Raw genomic sequence first — 26,055 nt, forward strand, 5'->3', positions numbered from 1 at the left:
TAATTCGTGAGTTCCTGAGAGCATGTTATTATGCCATTAAGAAGCTCAAAAATAAATGATCTCCAACAAAATAGTGCAAAATTGTAGTCTTATGATTGCCGATGACAGCTTGTCAGAACTCCACAATCAAAGGACTTTGTACTTGCTAAGATAATTCTGATCAACAAAGGGAAGTTCCATATAAGTGGTTACTTTTGGGACTCCTGATTGCTTCCAAAAGACAGCTCAAATATTTGGTTATAATCATCTACAAAGTGGACTTCGAGACCTTCTTTTACATTTGCAGCAAGCTCGTCAAAGTCTCTTCTGTTAGCTGAGGGAAATATGATTGTCTTCACCTCACTCCTCCTTGCTGCAATGGTCTTCTCCTTGACCTGTTCTCATATATGCATAACAATGAGTAAAATAGCAGCTTTAAAGAGGGAATCCAAAAACATAGTGAGATTATTGTGATCTGGGACACCTCAAGGAATTTATTAAGCAAGTTGTATTAAAAGGGGAAAATTATGAAGCCTAATGATTACTGCCAGAAATATGAAGAATAGACCAAGAAATTGATTGAATTGAGGGAAATTTGATGCAGACTGAAAAATAATAAAACGATACAATGCTGTATGAGATGGTTTTGGCATATGCTCCATTTAGGCCATGAAAGGCCCAATGAAGAAGGGGTCTGCAATATAGGTTGACAGATGTGAAGGAAAAAAGGGGGCTGGAAGACAGAAGACAAAGTAACCAGAGATAATGTTAACACTGAACACATATCAGAGCATTTGATGGTTGATTGGAATCATTAATAAACTATGATAATGAATTAACGAATTTCTTAGCAAAAGGCAAATAAAACTTGCTATATATATTCATGTTCATGATTGTACCAAAAAAATATATAATTTTCTTTTGGTGACTCTAAACAAATGTGAAATGAACAGATAAAATCTTGTTAGAGTTGCATACCCCTCCAATTGGAAGAATCCGCCCGGTCAATGTTACTTCACCAGTCATTGCAAGGTCCTTCTTTACAGGCTTATTCATGGCAAGAGAGAGCATCGACGTGATCATAGTGCACCCAGCACTTGGTCCATCCTTTGGAGTAGCACCTGCTGGAACATGCAAATGGAGCCTCGAGTTTGCAAAGAATAGATTCTCTGGCTCTTTCTCAAGTAATATTGCTCTTGCAACTGTATGAGCTATTTGGGCACTCTCCTTCATTACATCTCCAAGCTGACCTGTCAGATGAAGCGCACCTTTCCCTTCTCCTTGCTCCACCTGGGTGGTCTCAATATATAAAGTTGAACCACCCAAGGCAGTCCAAGCTAGACCCATGACGACTCCTACTGGAGTCTGATCATATATCCGTTCAGCATGGAATACCGGTTTCCCTACAAAATCAGCTAGATTCGATACATCAACTACAACCTTTTCAACCACCTCACTAGCTGCTGCTTCACTGACACTGCCCATCACCTTATCACCCTGTCAATCAGATATTCAAGAGTAACATGACCTTAGAACACGTGGGGCACCTTTCTTGCTCAATTCTATTTAAACTGGATATAAACATATCACAGTCGTGGTTAGAAATATGATTTGCTTTGGACAAAAATGTGTTATATTTATAACATAATTAGCAACAATACTTTGACAACTACCACACATTACTTTGCCGAAATTTGGCTGGAAGTACTCACTGCACCCTGACATGATAGAAGCAACCCATCATTTTTGGTCCACATTATACGCATGCTATATGTTGATAAAATCGTATATGTATCCACAAATAACAGTGATATTTATTAAAATCACTCCAGTAATCACCTTCCTAATCCTCCTGCTAATGCACATCGATTCAGTCACAACAAAAATGGAGACCAAGTGAACCATTTCCTAGTGATATGGTGTAAACTATCGACTTAAACATCATTAAGAAAGAAGAAGAATGTCAAATGTATTATAACAGTTTGAAAGAATATGCATCCCAGCTTATTTACCTCCAAGATAGTGGGCTGTTCACTTGATGAATTTGTTTCCACCTGATCAGTTTCTGCCAAAGGTTCAACAGCAAGGTTTTGGGCACTTGACTCATCTGCTTCTTTGGATGCAGTTTCATTTGCCTTCTTACATGAGGCAGAATCCTGCACATTCGTCCCCACTTGTTCATCACCCATGATTTCACCGGATTCTTTAGATGTGTCACCTGATCTTTGGACTTCTGCTTGCTGAATGCCGACATCTGAAGATGGCCCATTTGTCACTCCCCGACGGACAAGTTGCAGAGCAATCTATCAAAAATTTAAATCATCAATGAGAGATGTATCATCATTTAAACAGCAGATCATCACTGATTCCCATTTTCAAGATTTTTTTTTAATTCATGCATATAGAAGCAGCTAAGCAAGACGTGTGGCCCCGGAAAAGATTAGTGCTCACAACATTGGGATGGTGAAGAAAACTGCAGGCATGTTCTAACGTTAGTGGTTACCAACCTCTGCAAAGCAATTACATTTTCCATATGAGATGTATTTTCTAATTTATTTTCCCTTCCTTTCTTCTATTATTTCATCTCCACATTTATATATATGATATGTGGCATGAACATATATGCTTACTTACATTATATTATTAATTACACATTCCAGCAGAAGCTAAACAGAAAATTTTGCAGTGTCTATTTTCAAAGTAAAATCTCATTATTACCAAATATGCCAAAGTATTTGGTTGAGGCAGTAGATTCAGAAACAATAAGATAATACAAAAGATCACTACTGGGTATATTTATATCATTGCTTCCAGATAATATGTCACTGAACTGATGAACTCCCATTTCGACTTTCCATATATAAACTGATAACATTAGTGGTTACCAACCTCTGCAAAGCAATTACATTTTCCGTACGAGATGTATTTTCAAATTTATTTTCCCTTCCTTTCTTCTATTATTTCATCTCCACATTTATATATATGATACGTGGCATGAACATATATGCTTACTTATATTATATTATTAATTACATATTCAAGCAGAAGCTAAACAGAAAATTTTGCGGTGTCTATTTTCAAAGTAAAATCTCATTATTACCGAATATGCCAAAGTATTTGGTTGAGGCAGTAGATTCAGAAACAATAAGATAATACAAAAGATCACTACTGGATATATTTATATCATTGCTTCGAGATAATATGTCACTGAACTCCCATTTCAACTTTCCACATATTGTTTTATCCAAAAAAAAAAAAAAAAAGAATAAACTGATAATGCGAACTCAAAATATTTAGAGATAATTGACAATGTGCATTTTGTGATGTAAAGTGTAAACTCCTCTGAGTTTCTGATATATTTTGAAGTTAAACATTAGAACATTCTAATCGAGAAAAGTCAAAAAGAAATAATCAGTGACTCGATGACTGAATATGAGAAATTGCTAACATTGCAAAATCTTTTCTTCAAAGAAATATAACTAAACTTTTTAAAAAAAAAAAAGAACTTAGTGTACTTCTCTTGAGTTTATGAATCCTGAAATGTATACCTTGCGATATATCTTCTCAATTTGTTTTTGCAGATTCCGAACACCAGCTTCTCGGCAATAATTTTCAATAAGTGCAAGTAGAGCCGCATCAGTTACTTGTACCTGTATATAATATCATATGAACTATTAGAGCCAAACTGTTGGACACATGAGACTACGAACTATCATAAGACAGTCTCAAATGAACTCTTAAGCTTTCTCTAATGCACATTATAATTTTGTCCACAGCAGTGTCCTTGTCATAGGATGTGTTTACAAAATGTTAAGCAGATTCTCTGGAGCATAATAAGAAGGTATGAACGATATGATGCAGAAATTTGCAATCAGACAAGCAGAAAACTGATATTCTATATCAATCGTTAGATCTATTTAAAATTGTGGCAAGCTTCTATCCATTATGATAATGCTTTTGAGTTGAACGTCAAAGAAAACCAGCAATTTGAGCAGGAAAACTAAAAAATTACTCCACTTCCAAGCTGCATTAAAAATATAAGAGAACAAAAATAAGCAATGGAAAACTTTCAAACCTGATCAGGCTTGATACCACAAGCTTCACGAGTACTTTTCTCTAAATAGTCCCTTGCAATATGCATCTTCTCATCAGTGATATAGCCAGCAAGAGCAATAACTTCCATTCTATCCAACAGAGGGTTTGGTATCATCTCAATGACATTTGCAGTGCAAACAAATAGAACCTACGTTATATGCAGAAACATTTGCATCAGAAGACCTCTAATAGGGAAAGTATCTACGTAATCACAGATCACATTTAAGGATGAAAATATACAACTCAATATTGCAACCATTACCTGAATATAATAATGAAAGAACACCACAGGATAAAAGAACTGCAAAGATCTCATAAGTTTAAGAGAGATATAAGTGCAAAATGTACGTAAATTTTATGTATTTTACTACTGTATGGCCAACATGCTCAACACATATACTTATATATGCCATGGAGTCATAATCATCAAAAGGACCTGGATTTTGCAACATTTCCAAATCAGAAGGGAACTTGGTGTGTTAATCCATGCTCTTAAGGCACATCACCAGTTGTCATTGAGCGACCAGTCTCTGTCCAAACACACACATGGACATGCATTTTGATTCTTTTATCACACATTGTTGAGCTAATACATATACATGTACACATATTCAGAAACTAGGAAAAAACAGCAAATGGTATTTGTCAAATTCACCTTTCTTTTATTTTTCCTCCCGGGTTGGTTTCATGAAAGGGGATTTTTTAGTCACATAAGTAGGCCCGGCAAAAACCAATTCAGACCTGCCAACCTGCCCAAAGCTGCCCTAACCAAAGGCTTTGCACAGTTTTTTTTAAAAGCTTTGAGTGAGACTTCCAGGCAAAATAGCAAAATTCACCTTTATTCTATCTTTCCTCTCAGGTTGGCTTCATGTAAGGGGACTTAGAAGTCACATTAGTAGGACTGGCAAAAACTGGCCCAGACATGGTAACCCAGCCAAACCTGCCTGGACCAAAGGCTTTACATGGGAGTAGTCCTAAAAACCATATAGTTTCACATCACCAAAAGGGCCAAACCCAACCAGAATTGATTTTGTGTTTAGTCCCCAGACCTAAAAGGTCACCAAGGATGAATCAGCTATGAAACCCAGTCGGCTAGGACTCTAGATCACCACCGATGGTATAAGATTCTATGCTTGACCAGCTCATTTCGGTTCAGAGTTCAGTCAGAAAAGGAAATAATATCCAAGACATCTCAAGGGACATGTAGGCAAGGAGACAAGGAAAAGCCAAGCAAGAGATTACTTTTTTGGTTCTTTTTCACCCTAAATCTCCCTGTTATCTCTGTTGCCATTAGAGAGTCTGAGAGAGCATCCCAGGCCATCTGTATGGGATCAAACTGAGGACTTGAAGCAGAGGAGCTGAGTGCATCTTTCCTCAGGATCAGACTCAAATGGCCAGCTCTCACATGCCTGACCAAGTACCATAGCCTCCCAACCTTGGTTGCCATCCTCTCTCTCTCAATTTGAAGCCAAGGAACATGATTCTAAAGCTAAAACTAGAACTAGGGTTATGCTTTTCTGAACGACAAAATGTGGGCACTGATTCTGATTGGGATTAGAAAGACCATTTCAGATTTCTGGAAGTGGGTCACTTCTGTGATAGTTATGCAAGAATAGAGATTCTTGTTCTTAAATTGATGAAGCTTATTTATTTATTTCTTATTGCTTTTTGCAAGTAATTATTTGAGGTATACTGGGCCTCATTGCATGTCATTTACATGTGATAGTTACATTGATTTATTTGTTAAGGAATGTGATTAACTTTGATTATTTGCTTAGCACAATGAACAGTCTGGGTCTCATTAGATTCAATTACTCCGTCAATATTTCTATGTTTCCTTTGTCTTATTATAATCCTCATATATTATTTATCCTGAAAAAATTATATTTTGGTTTGTCATTTTCATTAATCTTACTATTATAGTTGCAATTAAGTTAATCTTATTCTTTGTTAGTTGATTGCTTTGTTATATATTGTAAATAAATTGCAACTGTGACAATATATGCACGGCGGAAATCAACTTGCTTGTCTGTGATTTTGCACACCATGCTTTCATTTTCAATAACATATTTGATTCAGAATTGAAGCATTAATTTGTATTGGCAAGTGGTTATGGACCTATCTAAATAAATGAATTGTGTTTGGATGTACTTTGCCCACCCTATTACATATCTGTCAATTTTGGATTAAGAGTTTATGTTTTTGACCTGACCAGAACCTGACTAAACCAACCCAGTGCATCTCTGCCCCCAAGTCATGCAAAAAGTCCACTTCCAGATACCAGAATGTACGTAAGAAAAGTGTTTCAAGCACCGAGCAATGACCAGTTGCACCGAGTGATGACCAGTTACACAAGAATTCCCATCATGTCGATTAAAGTGTGAACTAGAGAACTACTTGACTATGAGTCCTGTACACATGGATACATAACTACATATGTGTGTACATATATATGTGTTTGTGTGTACATATTTATGAAGCTATTCTGATTTTCTTGCAATCCATGGTCTAATTTCAGGATGACTGTTGAATGCAGGCTGCAGCACAGGTACCAAGAAGCCCACCTCTTACCAATTCAAATAGCATTTCCACAAATAATTTGTTTAAAAATATTAATCCTCAAAAGAGAAATTGTCACTAAAGCACGAGATTTTTACAGGAGAACAATTAAAAATTTATTTTTACAAAAGAAATGAAGACGAGCGAGTATCTTTTTTCTTTCACTTCAAGAAATAATACATAACTGGCACCCTACTTAACGTTGGTTATACTTAACAGACGTGTATGCATAGCATCTCGTTCTAATACATCTACAATCAAGGTTTCAAACACCAGCATCAGACCTCATATGGTTTTTTGCCAAAATGATACAGTATCAGGTGCCAACACGCAGGACGGGGCTGCATCCCATATCCACACACTATGTATTGGTGCCAAAAAAAACTGCCAGAACAGTACAGTACTACATGTACCATCACAGTTTGGCGGTATTTGAAACTTTGTCTACAATGATGCATGTATTATAAACACCTATGTTTCATCTCCATCTCTGTTCTTCATTTCATGCCCCACAAAGTATGAGCCCTAGTCAAGATCCACAAAACTGGTCCAGGAACCATATCAATACATTACCAGTACATATGGTACATATCCCATACCAAGATAAGCCTCCAACACTTTTTTCTCACACCTAACCCTGGTATTTACTCAAAACTGAGAAGTACGAGTCGATAACAGATGACACGGAGCAGATATTCAAACTGTTATAGACTGGTTCAGCTCATATACTCAACTGAACTTTGGTACCTTACCAGTATAGTATGGGTCTGTACAGCAGACCTTGGCTGCAGTGCATGAGAAGGTTACTTGCTTCTATCCATAACATTACATATAATCCTTCATGAACTTTGTTTTGCTAATAACTGAACTTCCTAAAGGTCAAACACACTACACCAGTGATAAGCAAGACTTCATAAATTGCAAATTAATCAAATATCCTACATTAGTAAGCACCACAATTCATCAAGAAAAATCAAATTTAAATTCTGAAATACTGGCAAACAACCGATGACTCACCTTCGATAGGTCGATTGGAACATCAAGATAATGATCAAGGAAATTTGCATTTTGCTCAGGGTCAAGCAGCTCTAACAAAGCACTAGCTGGATCACCAGCATGTCCCCTCCCCAACTGTTGCAAGATTTATTATCAATAAAGGATGTTATATCAAAAAGACGTACAAAGCAACAAAATTCTTTGCAAAGATACCTTGTCAATTTCATCAATAAGAACCAAAGGGTTAGCTGTCCCCACATTTTTCAGACATTGCACCATCTTTCCTGGCATGGCACCAATATACGTACGACGATGACCCTGGGGAAAAGTCACCATACAAATGAGTTATATTCAGAGCACGCTGTTGCATATTAAAACTGTTACCGCTGACTGGCTGAGATTTCTCATTAGAGAATTTTTCTTTTATTTACCTTGATTTCAGCCACATCTGCCAAGCCTCCTACAGAGAATCTGTAGAATTTCCGGTTTAAAGCACGTGCAATTGAGCGACCAATGCTAGTTTTACCAACACCAGGAGGCCCAGAGAGACATATAATTTTGCCTGCAATTGGAAAATAAAATCTAATAACATGCAATGGATAACAAATTTGGGATCAAGCAACAAAATAGCCCAACCACCGAGCAGCTTCAGTGTCCAGATTTCTGTTCAGCAAACATGTATTTAACAAACTATGAATTTTATACAGCAATGAACAAAGAAAAAAAGGAACTAAGTCTAAGCATATTGAATATATGGTCTCTCAATAAAAGAAATTTGTATTCTTGTGCCATTCTAACATGGATGGCTGTTGCTGAAAAGATTAGATTCCATGCAGTAATTTGGCACTTGGTGTTCCTAGCAATCAAGGTTCCCACAAAGATAAGGGGTAGAGTTATTATGGTCTAGTAAAAGCATAATCAATAATGATATGAATTTAAATACAGTTTCAAAAAAAAAAAAAAGAAGACTAGAACATCTGCATGAACCATCAAACATGCAATTTAGATTGTCAGAATTGGATATGTATCCCATGCCAACTATCGATGCAAGATCAAAAATGACGACTTAGAAGCCCTATGTATATTATCAGATTCATAATTTTTTTTTTCTGCAGAAGACCAAATATTAGCAAGAAGCATCCTTCATAACCAGTCAAATGTTACAAGAACACAAACAAGAAGATCGTTTCAAATAGATATGTAGTCAATAGCAAAAAACATGACATTTACTGGTTCATATTAGTTAGCATCATACTAGAAGCACAAGTAATAATACATAAATCAGGTACTTATCATGAAAGGCAGAATCCTGAAACTAGCATATCCTTAATGCATAGCCAACTCCAAGCAGTTGGAGAAAAGCATGTTGGTTATGGGCTGTTGGTTAAGTGAACTTGTTGCAAAGAAGATACATAATAGTTATCAAAGCAAGGAACAACTAGCTTTTTTCATTAGCTAGTTATGTTGCCGGCAATATGGGTCCTTGGAGGGGCAAACTAGGGACAGACCTAAATTTTAGCCCTTTTTATGCACAAAGTGGCTGCCCCAAGACTCAAACATGCACCATTGCACATGTCAGCATAAGTCTTTTACCACTGCACTGATCAATGGCCCTAAAAATCAATTAGCATGATTAATGAATATTAAAGCCAAATATGATAAGAAAAAACTTGCCTTGTGATGTTCCTCTTAATTTTCCAACAGCTATAAACTCCATTATCCTTTCCTTCACATCAGATAAACCATAATGGTCCTCGTCTAAAATCTTTTGAGCATGATGGACATCAAAGTTTTCAGCACTGCAGCAAATAGAAGAAAACAATGATGAAAATAAGGTTCTCCAAAAGTATACAAGTCAAAAGCTGATAAACCAGCAACAGAACATTGGAAAATCATAAGCAAACATACAGATCAGTTGATAACTAGGTTTATACCACCAATAGGGAGTTAAGAGTCTTAATTAAATAGAAAAGAAATTAGAAAGCATAAAAAACAAACTGTAAACATGTAAAGAAACTTAAATAGCAACTAGCAAGTGCCCAAAGCCAATGCAGAAGCATATAGATAGCTAGCAGCTATACAAGATCCCATTTCACTAATTAAAAATTTTGCTTTATGATCCATGCATGAAGACCACATAAGACAATGAAGCCTCTGAAAAAATAAACAAATTGCACTGTGCATGATCAAGTAATCCTGTAGAACATTGACTCAACCACAAATAACTACAAACCATTGACTTTGGCAACAGACTGGCCAAACAGTGGATTAAGATAAAAGCTTGCCTGCTAGCAGACTATGGTAGAACTGAAAGAAAGGTATGGAGAAGAAATGCAAAGTAGCAAGCAAATGACAGAAGTTATAACCAATAGATTCGGATGGGTGCAAAACCAACAAAAGTGACCTCTCACAAAAAATGATGGTCCGGTCAAAGCACAATAGATGAAGATCAAATAAACGAAGTTACAAGACACATGTGAACCAAAAGAAATATAATTGAAGCTACATGGAACTCCAGGCAACAGAGCCAAAATAAAATGCCTACTTGGTGATCAAACACCTTAGGCAATGGCAACTGAAGTAAGGTCACCAAGTATGAAGACTGAAAGCATCACAAGAGCCTCCAGGAAAAACAGAATGTATCAAGGAAGAAGAAAATAACAGCATGAACAACCAAAAATCAAGACAAAATAGAAGGGCAATCTAGCAATCTGTCATCAGATGACTAAACAAGAGCAAGAATGCTGGAGATACACTGAAAAACATGGAAAGGTAATTATTTTTTACTACTGAAAGTACAACAGATGATAACTCATTGACATTTACATGAAATGATTAGAAGCAAAACATTTGCCAGTAAAACCTGTAGTTTCCCCAAGGCAACGAGGTCAGCCAATCAAGATAATTACGAGTTACATTGAACTCGCTAGAACTGGCTTCCAACAGCTGCAACTTTGTCAGCTCCTCTTCTATAACTTGCAAGACATGAGGAGGACATCTCTCCCTATTTGGTTCAAGCCTTTCTCTAAACTTTGCTGCAAGAAAAGAAGAAAATACAAGTACCTTGTATCAAATATATGTCTTAAAGCACTAATATAACCAATATTGCACTACCCTTCTAAGTTCTAACATTACTTATTCATAAGATATAACTAACCAGAGAGTGCTGTTTTGTCATCAGTCTCCAAACCCAACTCCTGGAAAAAGGTAAATAAGTTACAGACTTTCATAATGCCGGTGAACCAACTTTCCTACGAAATCAACTTAACAAACAACAGCCCCATGTTACACCAACATGCTACTAACGCAGTCTATTTAAAGGCCATCATCCTGATATCAAAAGGGGAAAAGGTAAAATATTTCTAATGCAGAAAGGGGCCCGATTCAACTTCCTGTTTGCCCATGAATATACTCTCAATTTCAGTGAACCCCATGGAATAAGAATCAAAATGACATACCTTCTTTATTGCTTTTAACTGCTCATTTAACAAATAGCGCCGCTGCTCACCGCTTATTTTTTCCTCAATTGCTTTTGCAATTGATTCCTAGCATGAAACCAAATGGAGATGAGACTGCAACTCTCCTTTGAGACTGAATCAGAGAATGCAAAAACCCAAGTAAAAACAACCTGAATCTTACTGATCTCCATCTCTTTTTTGACCAATTCCAGAGTTAACTTCAAGCGCTTGTACACCTGGTCAGAAAATAATGATAAGGATATTGTGACTCAGAAGAATTTGATCTATGAAATACATTGTAACAGCACAGAAAGCTGCCATAGCCCAACACCCACCCAACAAGAAATTGAGTGAGAAACCTTAAGCACAGTGTAGCCTGAAATATACAAATTAAAATATGGGCACAGTTATATCTGATATGTGCAGAAACATATTTTTTCTTCAAACAAAAACCATTTTTGTTGAGCATACGTGACTATAATATATAACTCAGGAAGCCCTTGCTGACAACATGTATACTGTTCCAGTGAAAGAAATAATAAATACTAGTTAGGAGAGAGAACCTATTTCTGTAATTAGTTAATGAAATGGTGATACCCCATAAGAAGAGGCACGAAGAGAATATGTCCATTTACGGGATGCTACACCACTACAACTAATCACTTATCAGTAAAATAAACAATTAACATAAAAAAAAATAATAAAATCAATAAAGAATGACTGGAAAAGGCTGCCACTAGAAGGCATTTGTAAGACCTTATTGATTCAACCAGCCAAAAGATTTCCATGATCAGTATGCTGCCAGTCCAATCCAGATATTCTTATAAGGCATCATGAATATGATGTTTCATGACCTCTTTGAGTAGATCTGAAGAAGCACGCATAGGGACATGTAAAATGTGAAGCACATCCAGGTAGACACCCTGATTTTTTTTTTTTGCAACACCTGATGAGGGTTTGTCCGGATAAGTTCATAATTTCACAATCAAATAACATCATGATATTGCTCAGAGCAAAAGGTTATGATAAACAAGTATCATTACACCTGCTGAGGATTAAATTTTGTGAAGATGCAGATCTTGAGCTTTGTGCTTACAGAAAAGGTAATATAGGAGTGTGTGATAAAACACTCTCAAAAAGCGACTAATTTCTCTTTATAACACCCCGTTGATGCTACAGTATGTGGACATGAGGCGACCAAAAAAGCTACATGACCTATCTTCAAGTATATCTACTCATAAAGACTATTTCAGGGTTAAAAGCAAATTCTTAGGTAGTAAGTGCAGTTCAGTGATCAATATAAAATAGTGATTCTCCAAGAAGCTATAAAGTATCACGACATCTACATGAGTAATAAATTTAATTTTAACTGAGCAATGAAGATAAAGATAATACAATAATAACTTAACATAAATTGATGAAAATAGTGCTTGCAATTAAGGTTTCAAGTACCAGTACCAGTGCCATGCAGGTACATAAAATATGCCGCATCATGTTGGGAGAGCAAAATATAGGTAAATTACCATGCATAAGTACAGTAATGGTACAGGAGGTGTACTGTCACCATACCTTATCTGTATGACCAGGACAAAATGGCATGTACTGGTGCTTAAATCCTTATTTGCAGCATATTGACATATTGTAAATCACAAGTTTTTACTTACATCTAGTTCTTCAAGCACTTGCTGGCAAAGCAACTTGTTAGCCCCGGATATAGCAGCTCCAAAATCTGCTAGCCTGGATAATTGAAATCACCAATATGCTGAGGTTGGGAAGAAAAGTTAAACATGAGAAGTAACTTCTTTTACAGCAAAAATTTAGTTGCAACTTGCAACATTTCAATCATAATATTTGAAAAGCATGAGATGGTATAAACTAATAATCAAGTCACAAAGTTACAAGCCAAGCATTTCAGGCTTGAAATCTCAACTCAAAAAAGAAAGCTTAATATTAACAATAGATGTGATATAAACTATAATCTATGCATACAAATGATCCTTATCTTATCAAGATAACGTTAGTTGTTGAGCAAATTCTAGCGAAGAATGCACCAACAAAAACTTGTCAACCGAACACCAAAAATGCCAAGCATCCATGGTTGTGGACAGTGACTTTCAAACGCATGAATCATTGACTATATAGAATTGCATGTACAAGTCATCTTCATTCTGCTATTGTAACTTAGGCTTTAATATTGGTGAGAAATTTTAACTTTTTTCCTTCAATCATTTGTAAATTTGGGAGGTCAGATATCACAATGTCTTATAAAGGGTCAAAACAGTTATTCAGCTAATACAAATAACTGGAAAAATAGGAGGACTTCTCCATGGACAAAACTGAAGCCAATGTGTAAAATAATAGAAGAATTGGACAAAACTCAATTGATTTAAAAAGATCACCTGAGTATAAGTTTGGACATGATCTCTCCAAAGGGAACTGGTCTTTAAAACATCTCTCAATGTAGATATAACTTCAAAAGAGGTTGCCTTTATAACGTCATCATCTTTATTATAGGGCTTTTCCTGCAAAATTAGCAGCTATTAAGTGTAGACAAATTGAAAGAATCTTCTCAAGTAAGAGATATTGTATATGAACCTCAAGTCTGACTGAACATCAATAAATCATAATCACTGTCAAACATTGAAAATTGGCATCTAGTTCCAATCTCAAACTTGGCATTATTGGATAAATCATCTGAGAAAATTTTTAAGTAACAAAAGAGCAATCAAAAATATCAGATGAGATATAGTCATCCATTCCAGTGATTCCAAATGTTATATGCATTAACCTAACAACAACTTGAAGAGCTTGATCATCAGCAGAAGAAACAGATTCACAGAAGTAGCTGGAAGTAGCTGGAACAAAATAAAAAAGGAATGTCTAGAGACAAATTGCAATACCAATAATAATTTCGATGTTGTCTGTTCACGTCGCCCTTCCTGGCAATAGAGTAAAATTAAAACCTGCCTTTCTTTCCAAAGAAGCATGAGCTTCCGGTTTTTCCAGGCAAGGTAAAGGTAAATGTGCTGCAAATATCATGCATAATCTGCAAAACCAACATGCCCTCCTTTTTGGTGGCTTTCATTTCAAATACATTCCAGGCGTATCAATCTTTCAGTCAGTATATGTAAACTTTAGTTCTGACAACTGGCATAACCTAATTATGGCCTGCTTGTGCAAGGACCAAGGATGGGCCCCTACAAATCAATAATAAAGAACTACAAGAGACAAAGATCTGCTAGAATCTGTTTAAGTTGTGCAGAAGTACACCATTCTCTAGTTTATATCAAACGTAGCATTAACAGAGGTAGAAGGACTATATGAATAGCAAACTCCAACTATTGTAAGATGACTCGGAAATAGAGAAGAAAACAGAAAATGTACCTTTAGGTGATCAACTTTTACAGTAAGCGGATCCTCATCAACCTGCATAATGTAGGTTATTATGCAAGTCGCAGACATGAATACTGCCAAAAAAAATCAAATAGAAGCAGCAAATCATCTTTCACGAAGCAACTTACCATCTCAGTTATTCTCAAACGCCGGTGACCAATGAGCACTACTTGATCCCCTTGTATGCTTGTTATCTAACATAAACAAATGCTAGACAGCAAAACTGTTAGCAAATGACTCATTCTAAACATCAATATATATTTGCATATGCATATGAAAATTATTTACACACTACATCGCCAAAAGGTTACCTGGGCTAGAGTTCCAACTTCATGAAGGCGTTTGAACAATTCTTTCCCTTTGAGATCATAAATATTCTTCTCTGTTTCTGAACCAGATACAAGATTTGGATCAGCCCCTGGCTCATCCTTAAGAAGAAAAGCACCAGCATATGCAACTGATCTTTTACGATTTTCCACCAAAGCTGCCAACAATTTGGGATCCTGCAAGGAAATTTAGAATTGATCTTGTGAACAGATCATATGATATATCACCCTCTACATGTGTTCAAGCCCATATATACTTGCCACCATATTGATGTGATTTAACAACAAGGATATGCAGCTTCACAAAATATATCCACTTGCATATATATAAGAAAAGGGACTAAAATCACAACAAAAAATGGTGACATTTCAAGCTAGAAAATGTAATAACAAGCCTGCAATCAAGCTGACCACCATATAGATACCTTACTGGTATGGTAAGGTCGAGCAAGATACGAATACTGTAAGACAGCATTTTCATCTGTCTAACCATGGTACTTTCCAAAACCAGGCGGTATGGTTGGTACAACATTAAATTGGGTGGTATGAGATTGTTCCACTAGTTCAAACTGGTTTTGCTCATATACCAAACCAAAACTTGATACCATACCAGCATGGTACATCCAATACAGGGTGGTATGGGTTGATATAGCAAACCTTGACCATGATCCTTTTTGTCTTGCAAGCATGACAAATGAGTAATAGTCGATAAGTTTATAGATTATTTGAAAATCACCTTTGACAATTTCTTTGCCCTAAGTTTTTTTGCAAGAGTTGCATCCTTTGTAACAGCTAGCATTTCCTAATCATTCCTCACACCTTTCATCTAGTATATTGACTTGTTTTGACCTTTGGCTAAAATCTAAATTGTTTGCTTAACCAAGGATTCAAGTCCCACAGGACGTCCCACGGGACACCGGGACGAAGTACCATCCATGTGTCAAACAAAGCCATCCCGCAAACGTCCCAACGTCCCGATCGGGATGCTTTGGACATCCTCTATCCCAAGTGCCGGGACAGGACGGGACGATGCACAGCCCATTCTATGAAAAAAACCAGAACAGCCCCATCCCACATGATTTAAAATCTTGCACTTAACCAAGACAAGCAAGATATTTGCACCAAATACATCATACCATCTCAATCATTAATGCAACTATTCATCAATAAATATGGCAGCTTCGACATTCTTTAACAATCTTATGTCCAACCCTATCCTCATTCATTACATAACAACCAAACCTTACCTAAAACTTGCTTGTAGACTCCTTTGTTTGTCAACCATCATGATTTATCCAATATTGCAGATCTTACTGCTATTTTATAAAACTCCACCCTTTTTTTGCCTCAAAGGTACACGCAGTAATACAACAAGTGAAACATATGCTTTTGCTTATCTATCTATAGAAATGAATAATGTATCCAATATAATAAAATGATCATATAGGGTAACTATCAGTCATCAATTTTAAGTGCATTTACTTATATTTGAACAAAAAACACATGATATCATCTTCATGTTAGTTTTACCGAACATAGTCTATCACCCAGAAACGAAAGTACCATGCATCACAACAGCAATGATCACAGGTTTGCAATGGTAAAGTATCAGCGATATTATGCATGTTGTGCCGTAGAAGCAATGTGTTGAGGCTCACAGACAAAAAAAAAAGACAAAACAAAAAAACAAAACAAAAGTAGCAAGCATGCAACAGTAGTAACTAGGAAGTGCTGCATAGATTACAAGGTATATCATACCCATACCTAACCAGCATAGTATATGGTATACAATGTAGAATGCTATGTATCCTTACCTTCAAATCTCTTTCATAGTTCCAATTTTGCAATCAATCCTTTTCTAAAATTATCAAGTAACACTTCATTAAAAGGAAAAAGAAGAAGAAGAAGAAAAACTATGCTAATATAATGCAAATGGCCTTTGAAACTTTATGTGTGAGACTTAAGTCAAGCAACCCTGTCTTCTTTGTAAACATACTCTTTTGGATAACATGTTCACTCTCTCTATCGGATATGGAACAAAAGGTAAATAAATCAAAAGAAAGTGTATATTTATCAAATCCCCTCAAAAAAAAATAACTGATAAGACCTCTTGAAAATCACATGCATTGCACATGCCAAAATTAGTAGCATGTACCCTCCTTTCAAAATAGCAATGATGAAATCATAAGTTGAATGTGATAAGAGGTCTAGGCTTCAGGTCGACTATTGGCATGGGCCCAATTTAATTAATACTCACTTGCTAGCAACTATAACTACTCTTATCACTAGTGCTTCATAAATATCATCTATGAGACAAGCTCTCAGATAACCAAGCCTACATCAAGAACAACATTTTTCCTCCATACCTATACAGAATGTTACACCACCACATTTCCAATATTATCTCAGAACTAGCAAATTCAAGTTTAATCTGGAGCCTGTCCTCCCTAACAACCAAGTAAATGAAGAATAGCAAAATATAGCATAAATAGCCCATAAGTACAGTAACTTGGGCCTGTTAGTTACGTTGTGAGAAAACTCCAAAACCAACCCTACTTTGGATTTCTTCCAAAAGAAATTGAAACATCGTAGTTTCTTTCAGATCAAACTCCAAACCATAGTCGGCACAAAAAAGTGGCATATTTAAAAAACAATAAAATAAATTGTGAGCAACAGAGATATTATTTTTTTTTTCCAGAAAAGCTTAAATTCCAGACTTGCATAGAAAAGGAGGCATACCTTCACATATATTGGCATGTAAAAACCAGGAAATAAGGGTCTATGTGGCAATGGCAATGCTATAACCTGCTTCAATTATCAAACAGGACGAAAGAAAAATTAGTTAAGACAAGACACACAAAAAGTGATTAGATGGAAGAATGAAACAGATGAATAAACATGGCAAGTGATAACTATCTTAAGAACTGACTAGATAGATTAGAATTCTAGTTCAGGAGATAAAAGAGACCACGTTCCAGTGCTGACATTTGTCAAACTACTAGAACAAAAGTATGACCGATATCTTCCTACATGCTCTAACATCTCTGTAAGCACTTAGGAATTGAATTTTATATATACTTTTTTTTAAGTCTACCTCGTTAATTAGAGACGAAGCCTTGTAAAAGCAATAAAAAGGCATCATCTTGCAGCCATCTTCCTTTCTCCCTCTCATGTTCAAGAATTATAACTTTAACAGCACACTCCACCAGAGCTTTCAAGATACACGAAATGCTAATACCTTGGTCACATTATTGTGATACTTTTAAGATAGGGGCCCAAAATTCAAAAGCAAACATCCAACAACCACTTGTGCACAAGAAAAATGAAATCTGAACGGTGAAATCCCAGGCATGCTTAAAATCTCTCAAAGATTTTTTTTTTTTAACGGAAAAACCAAATGAGGTTGTCTGTATTACCAAACCGACCAACTGAAGAAAACTGGAAGAAGCTGACAGCACCATCTCTACACTATCGTGTCCCTACCAGAATACTTTTTGTGCTAAACACTCTCAGAAAGTGTAAATTGTTGAGAAAGATAATCTTCCCCATCTCAACTAACCCAAGATAACAATCCCATCAAAATTCTATAACTACCATAGCACTGACAATAAATTCCCACATAAATAAACAAAGGCCTACGAATCTTTACCTACACTGCCAAAATATTAGTGAAAATAACTGCAAAGATTCGATTTTTAATCGAGGAATACCGACCGTCAAGTAATCCTCAGGCCGGGGATTCGTTGGAATGATGGCCGAGGACGCCTTAGACTCAGCCTCCTCGGTCCCACCACCTTCTGCAGCGGAGGCGGACGCATCCTCCGCCGGCGGCGGATCGGAACCATCGCCGGCTTCCGAGCAGAAGAACACCCTCCTCCCAAAAACCGGGCTTCCGCCGCTCGGATTCCTCAAAGATCCCAGGACACGGACCAAGGGGGACTTCCCTTCTCCGCCATGGCCGACAGCCGCCGGCAACCTCGCGGAGAGGCTCTGCAATCGGCCCTGGAAGCAGGAAGTCGAGAGAACCTTCAGCATTGATTCCGGGAGATCGATAGAACCCGATGGCAAGAACGGATCTTTGGCAGTTTTCTAGGGTTTTCTTGCCGGATTTCCTCGTTTATCCAAGGGTTTCGCGAAGAATCGTCGTGCGATAAGAAACGGAGAGAGGGTCTTATGGACCCTCTGGTCCTTGCGGAGAAAGAAACCCTCCTAAAACCCTCGCCTCCGCTATTTGTAACGGCCGATATATCGGCATCGACGCTATTATTTTTCATCATTTTCCCATTATAGCGATAAGGACCAGCCGTTTTAACAGCAAATACATTTTCCGAAATTTTTTGACATTATCCGATGGGATTTTGGAGAAAATAACCATAATTTGCGAAAAAGTTCGCTAATATTTCTTGAAAAGAAAATGATTAATTTATTTTTTCATGAAAACAAATTTTCCTGACTACATACAAGAACAACTCTGACCCCATCAATCTATGTTAATTCAATTTTGGGCTAGATTGTAAAAAAAAAAGAAAAAAAAACATAGCCCATCATTCTAAATATATGAAAATATTTTTTATCGAAATTCTCTGTTGGAGTGGCGAGTGATGATCATTGAAATGGTTGTTTTGGAGAGTATCAATTATTTGGCATCATAAATTGTACTCAGATCCACATCATTTCGAGTTATGCACGTGGAAAGAGTTGAATGATAAAACATGCATCGAAACTAAAATTCCATTTAAACATATATGTTACATATCACATACTAACTACTACCACTTCATCCATGGTCTAATATAGTGTTGACATGGCACTTGATGCATCCAATCTATCATGACTCACAACTATTTCTACAAACTACACCAATCCCCCTCATTTCACATTCAGTGATGATTCTAGCAAAAAATATAGCAGTGTTGCATAACATTATTATTGCTTTACAAAATAATTAGGTCCCAGCCAATGAACTTCTAGTCACATATTGCCTGACATGTAGACCATTGCCATCGGAATGGTTTCAAGTTCCAACATGCGCATTTAGAAACCAATAGGTTAAATCATGCATGCCAATGATCCAAGTTGGCCTGTATTGGGCCTCAACTCAAATGTTATCCCAGACTAATAAGCTCATGCAGCCATGCTGGGGCTTGATCCAATCTAAAGAGATATTCTTAGTGCACCGCGTGCGGTGCGCAAATGCGCCCACCACATGCGTGCAGTGATTGACTCATGCACGAAATCGATTAAAATAAATTTTTTTTCATGCACTATCTGATCTCGCACGTGAGCCAATCATCACGTGCATACATGCATTCCGCATCATTCAGTGTACAAAGAATTTCTCTCAATCTAAATTGGATCTTGTATTTCTCAATGTAGAGCAAATATGTAAATATGAGACCAAGCTTTAGTTGGCCAATTGAGACCCATCATCCTTAAAAAAAAGAAAAGAAAGAAACATTCATGAAAAATTCAGCATAAAAAAGATAGGACTCATGTTGTATCTTTCATGCGAAAAAAACTCAACTTTTTTTCGCAAGGTATACTATTGGACCATGCAATAGCTTCTACAAGATCTATGCAGCAGATGAAAAAGAGATTTCGAAATGCTTTAAGAGCCGTACAAAACATGATCCTATAATTGATGTCGTGAAAGAAGACCAACCATTCTTCCATATAAAAGATACAATTCAAACCTTGAACGATAGACCTTAGATTGAAATATTAATAAAATTATGGTATGCAATATAGCATATGATAAATGTCAACTAACAAGCAGTCATGGCAACAATTCTTCTGCAGAGTCTGTAATCTTTAATCTTTCTCATCTTTTCTTCTGGGGAAAAAACACTCCACTCGGTCCATAACCCTCTCATACATTGTACTTGGAAGAAGCCTGAATATTCTTTCCCGTTCGTTCTATGCCGCGGCCTTGACCACTAGGAAGGTGGCAGCCAAGGTATATCTGCTGTTCCAATAGAAACATGATACACCAAAACCATGTCCGTCCATGCTCCAGCACGTGTCCAATATCTGGTCCAGCATCCATTATTACTAAGTCATGGACTTGCTCAAAACCAATTTGCCCAAATTTATCTCTGAGTCAATTTCCTTGAAAGTTAAAATATGATGTATTATCAAATCTTTAGAAATTATGATGAGAAATACCATAAAGTAATAACAAAATCATAATATCATTTAAGTAACAATTAACATGGTGGAAATATTTTTTTTAAACTAACCAGAAATTTGATTTTAGAAATATTTTATCCAGATAAACACTATTAAGTGGAGATTTGGATGTTTTGTGTTGGAGGTGGAGCAGCAAGCAGCATATTGGATAGCCGTACGGACAAACAACTGAAAAAGATGGTAGGCCCGCCAAGAAAGAAGAAATGGAGGGGTAGGTTGTGGCAAGGTTTGCTTAGTTTAATCATGACTGCAAATAAAATAAAATAAAAAAATCAAAAGGAATCAAAACATGTGGGAGGTGGCTACCGGACTGCCCACGTTATTTTTGTGCCTTTTTGACAGGAGATGGAGGACCAAGGACCAGAAATTATTTTGTAATTGTTGCACTCTAGAACATGGATGGTATACAATCGTGGAGTTTAACTTTGACATAATATACAAAATTATTTTGGCGTTATGCCCAAAAGTGATGCTAATTCATGAACTCCCCAGCCATGCCCTCATAGAGTGTGAGCATTTTTTATTGGTTGAGACTTAACCAAGGTGATGGGCTATCAAGTAGACCAAATCAAGCTCCTACTTAGCAAGTAATTGGCGGGTCCTACGATGGATTAATCTGATTTCAAGTCCCACAGCACTTACTTGATTTGAAGACCATATGGTTATAAATTACCACAATTATGATTATAATCATAGCCATCATAAATCGCACTAATATACGATATAATTTGGTCCAAAGGAATGGCTGGCATGTAGATCAATAAAATTTATAACAATTGTAAGATTTATATTAGATGATTTAGCAGATTACATTATCTATCATATAAGTCCTCTCAAAAAAAAAAAAAAAAAAAGCTAAGATGGATGATTTTTTTTTTAATTGTGAAGAATAAATATATGTTTAATATAGTCTTCTATATTTCCATCCAAAGCATTATTATGATTATTGTATTTACAAAGTAAAACCAATATGTATCCAAACTGATGACTGTTTAATGTATTATTAGAGAAATTTTTCGTGTTCTATTTCTTAAATTTATCAAAAAAAAAATGATTATCATGCTTTGCACGCATGCAATCCATCACAAAATGTTTAGACTTAAAAATGTGCTCAGAATCGTACTTTTTTAAGTCATCTGTATGAGTGGATAAAACTTTATAATACCTTTTGGCCATCACTACTGGCCGTCTTTGTGCTCATCTTGTTTTCGTTCTTTCATGCTTTTGCTGGATTCATTTGATCAGCTGAGAAGAGTAATGGAGAGCTAATTGAAGATGTCAACTTAAAAAAATATTAAAATAAAATCTAAAGGGTTTGCTTTTAGAGCTCATCCTCCGGTGATGACATTATCTTTTTAGGTTTGGATTGATTTTTTTGTAAAAAATAATGATTCATTTTCTTTCGTGATGTTAACCGTTGAATCACATATTAACTACTTCAATCAAGACAACTATTGCACAATCCAACGATTGATTTGCAGGACAAGGATGGCTATCCTTTCATGCGAAGGATGCAATCTAGCCATAGCTTTTTTTGGCTAATATAATAACTGTTCCCTAGGTGCTTCCACAGAATTTTACAGGCCCAAGCTACTTAGCCTTGGTGTTGCTTCTAGATATTAACTTGCAATTTATCACCTTAAACTTACAGGAATTCTAAAGGGAATCAATCAGCTATCGAATTCTTATCACAAATGTTGGTATTCGGTACATCAAACTTGACATGTAAACACACTTGATAGGGATGTATGTCATGCATTACATCAGCATTACATAAAAAAATTTGACATGGGAGTCTTGCAATCATCTTTTAGGTTATTGAAAATAATTCGATGGCAGACTTGAGATTGAGGGCCCTATGCATAATCCAGATAAGCTCTCCAAGTTTTCATGTCATGTATCAACTAGCAAAGGTAAGAAAGAGATACTAAGAATCAGAAGATCAAATTTCCGATGCTAACCAAAAAAACATTGATGTCCACTGAATGGATGATTTAACGAATCTGTAAATAATATGAAAAATTGTGTACGTGTGTTTAAAAAAAAAATGGGCTCGCAAACTTCTTTCATGATCACAATGAGAGCAAACAAAGTATATTGTTGCAGGCTCAACGGTAGCACTTGATAAAAGCTTCATCCCGTGTGGCATGCGAGATTGGTCCTATACAACAGGATTATAATTTGAATTTTGCAGCATCTTTCCATGGATGATAAAAATAGTGATTTCTTTAAAGTAGATTTTTTTTTTTTTTTGAGAAAAAGAACTGGTATAAAAACTAATCATGCATGGACCAAATATATATATATATATATATATATGTGTGTGTGTGTGGTGTGTGTTTGTGTAAAATTCTTATTCGTGCTCCATGTTTTGGAGGCTAACCGGCCGCTTGATATTTTCTTAGAAAATATGATTTTTTTTTTTTTGTACATGCAGGTAATCACACCATCTTAGTATAAGTATATCTCCAATAGTCAGAAAATAAAAAGTTCCTATAGGATCCTCGGGCAAGCCTCGCCCTATTATCGGATTCAATCTCCGATGTACTCGATAATGTATGATGCAACCCAATATGCTATGTTGTTCGTCTTTCAAAAAATATGTCGAATAGACACCACAATAAAATTATGTAAGAAACTCCAGATACCACGAAAAAGTAGATGGACCTTCAATTGCCTCGTCTCGTCTCAGATCCAACCAATAAAGATGGCAGAATCTCATTCTATGAATGATGTCTATCTAAGTGGCTTAAAGTTTAACACATGAGATAGAAGGCTTAAATAGACATGAGCTTTCATTGTCAGCAACTTGATATCTGGACCTCAGATGATATAGGCAGCACCATCCCTCCATCCTTAACACTATCATCAAAGTTAATCTTATCAGATCTCGGAGAAAAGAATTTTTAGTAAATGAAAAGAATCCTCCGATTCGCTATAGAAGGAGTACGAAAGCCTCAAATATCTGAAATGTTAAGGGATGGATTAGCAACATCGAAATGAGTCATACCCATATTTTTAAGTAGTGCATACATCAAAAGTCGATCCCAGAGGATCTTCAAAAAAAAAAAAAGCCTCACAAGAAATTATTCAAAAACATTGGATTAAAAATATATAATATTTTTATGTTCATAATATACTTCCATTCTTTCTAGAAAATGACCATCTGCAAACTTCTTTTTTTTTTTTTTTAAGTAGTTCTTGGATATTATCACAGATTCAAACCCTATCTCTGTAACCATTTTTTGTCAAAAGAAATTATATTTTTAGATGTATTTATGCTACTGGATAATTAATGATCATTTCTCTCAGGGGACGATAAAACTACCATTACTTCACCGTGGGCGGTTTCAACCCGCACATTCTCATGGTTTAGCTTACAACGCGTTTGGAAGTCTACAGCCAATCGAGTATTTCACTGAACGCTCACCAGGAATTTCGTTGATGACAGGCTGTTTTGACTCGTTGGAACATCCGAATAAAACGAAAGAAGCATTCCACATGCTGTGATCGCAAAAAAATTCAGCGAATTGATTTTTTTAACCTTTTTTTTGGGGGCCGGGGATTTGAAGCTTTTCTTTGGGGGCACCAAACCCATCTCCCGTTGGACACCGGAGCAAGGGCTATCAGAGAGGGCCACGGAGGATATTATTGGAATCTCATCTCCCTCGTGGCTCCACCGACAGGTGGTTTTTCCGTACACACGCAAGCAACGGTCATCCATGGCCTAACGGCCGTTACATCCTCATGACTGCTGTTATAGGCTGTTCCAGCCTCTGGTAAATAAAATAGTGACAATAATAATAATTTTGTAGGAAAAAAAACGAGACCTGTTAAAATTTTGTTGAGATCATCATATTTGATGTAGGAATACTTATAATGAGACTTCTCTAGAGCGTGTAAGAAGAAATAAGGATGTTCAGGGTCTATTATTTTTTTAGTTTAGTTTTCCTAAAATTATCTATGTATACTTTTATCTTATCTCGAGTATATTATTTTATTCTTTTGAAAAAACTTTGCAATGCTTGTAAATTATATATGGAAAATTCATCACGCTCCCAACTATTGATCCGGTAACTCTAAAAATTATTTGATTTGCTATATTTGATGATAAATTCGTAAAATATAACTACTCTTCCTTACTATATAGTAAGAGAATTATTCTTATGCACTTTATGTGAACCACCTTGCAATATTTTTTTATGTATATATATTATATAAATAAAGTTAGAATAAGGTATGAAATAAGTCATGTACTTCAATTAAATATATTGTAAAAAATTAAATTAACAAAGTAATCTTCTTTTTAAATAACAATATCAAGAGAAGGTTAGAATATCTTTGAATACGGAACAACAAAAGCACATCCAACTTATATTTATTTTATAGCCAAACAACAACAAAAGCAACATATGAAATTATTATTCAAAGAGGATTCTTTCCACTCCATATACTTTTATTTGTAAACCAAATGAAATAAGATAAAATCAAGTCAAATAATTTTTCAATTTAGGTATTAAGTGTTCAATAACAAATGTATCAAATAGTTTGCACGGCAATACTCTAGATTAAAGGTAACTAATCATTATATTCACTTATTATATTATGATAATATTTATATTATTCAATAATTATATATAAAATATATTTCTCTGAAAATATATATTAATATTTAATCAATGATATTATGGTAATACTTAATAATAAACATTATCCGTTTTAGCAAAAAAAAAAAAAAATCATCTTTCACCATGAGTTAAGGAGTCAATAACGATAAATCCAAGAGCCGCTCCAAACCATAACTTTACTATTTCAAGAAACATCACTCATAAAAATGGGCTATTATGGGAAAGAAGTGAAAAAATCCCAGATACAATGCAGCTGGTCATTTCTCATATTAAAAACGCGCCCCCCACCACCTCCCCGGGAAGATTCCTCCTCACCTTTTATGCAAAAAGTTATTCCATTTAATCCATAATAAAATTAGTAAAATTTTACCATTTGTAATCCCAAAATGTCCCTATGTCCATCTCTATAAATAGTCCATTTCACTCCCCCGT

The 26,055-nt window shown here is 35.8% G+C and overlaps 1 protein-coding gene across 1 annotated transcript; it reads right to left on the reverse strand.

The window, feature by feature from the left end:
• On the reverse strand, nt 1-18,986 carry LOC105039934 (lon protease homolog, mitochondrial). Its single transcript, XM_019848656.3, is given in 21 exon segments — nt 1-374; nt 958-1,476; nt 1,992-2,282; nt 3,528-3,629; nt 4,055-4,222; nt 7,651-7,764; nt 7,843-7,947; nt 8,061-8,191; nt 9,304-9,428; nt 10,493-10,664; nt 10,787-10,826; nt 11,088-11,174; nt 11,258-11,323; nt 12,752-12,825; nt 12,828-12,849; nt 13,487-13,609; nt 14,472-14,513; nt 14,609-14,674; nt 14,792-14,983; nt 17,546-17,611; nt 18,521-18,986. Coding segments are annotated over 21 exon segments (3,012 nt in total). The 5' UTR covers nt 18,842-18,986; the 3' UTR covers nt 1-188.
• Between the last annotated feature and the right edge of the window lie 7,069 nt (nt 18,987-26,055).

Source organism: Elaeis guineensis, chromosome 1 (genome assembly GCF_000442705.2).
Source record: "Elaeis guineensis isolate ETL-2024a chromosome 1, EG11, whole genome shotgun sequence".
In the NCBI taxonomy this organism is placed as follows: Eukaryota; Viridiplantae; Streptophyta; class Magnoliopsida; order Arecales; family Arecaceae; genus Elaeis; species Elaeis guineensis.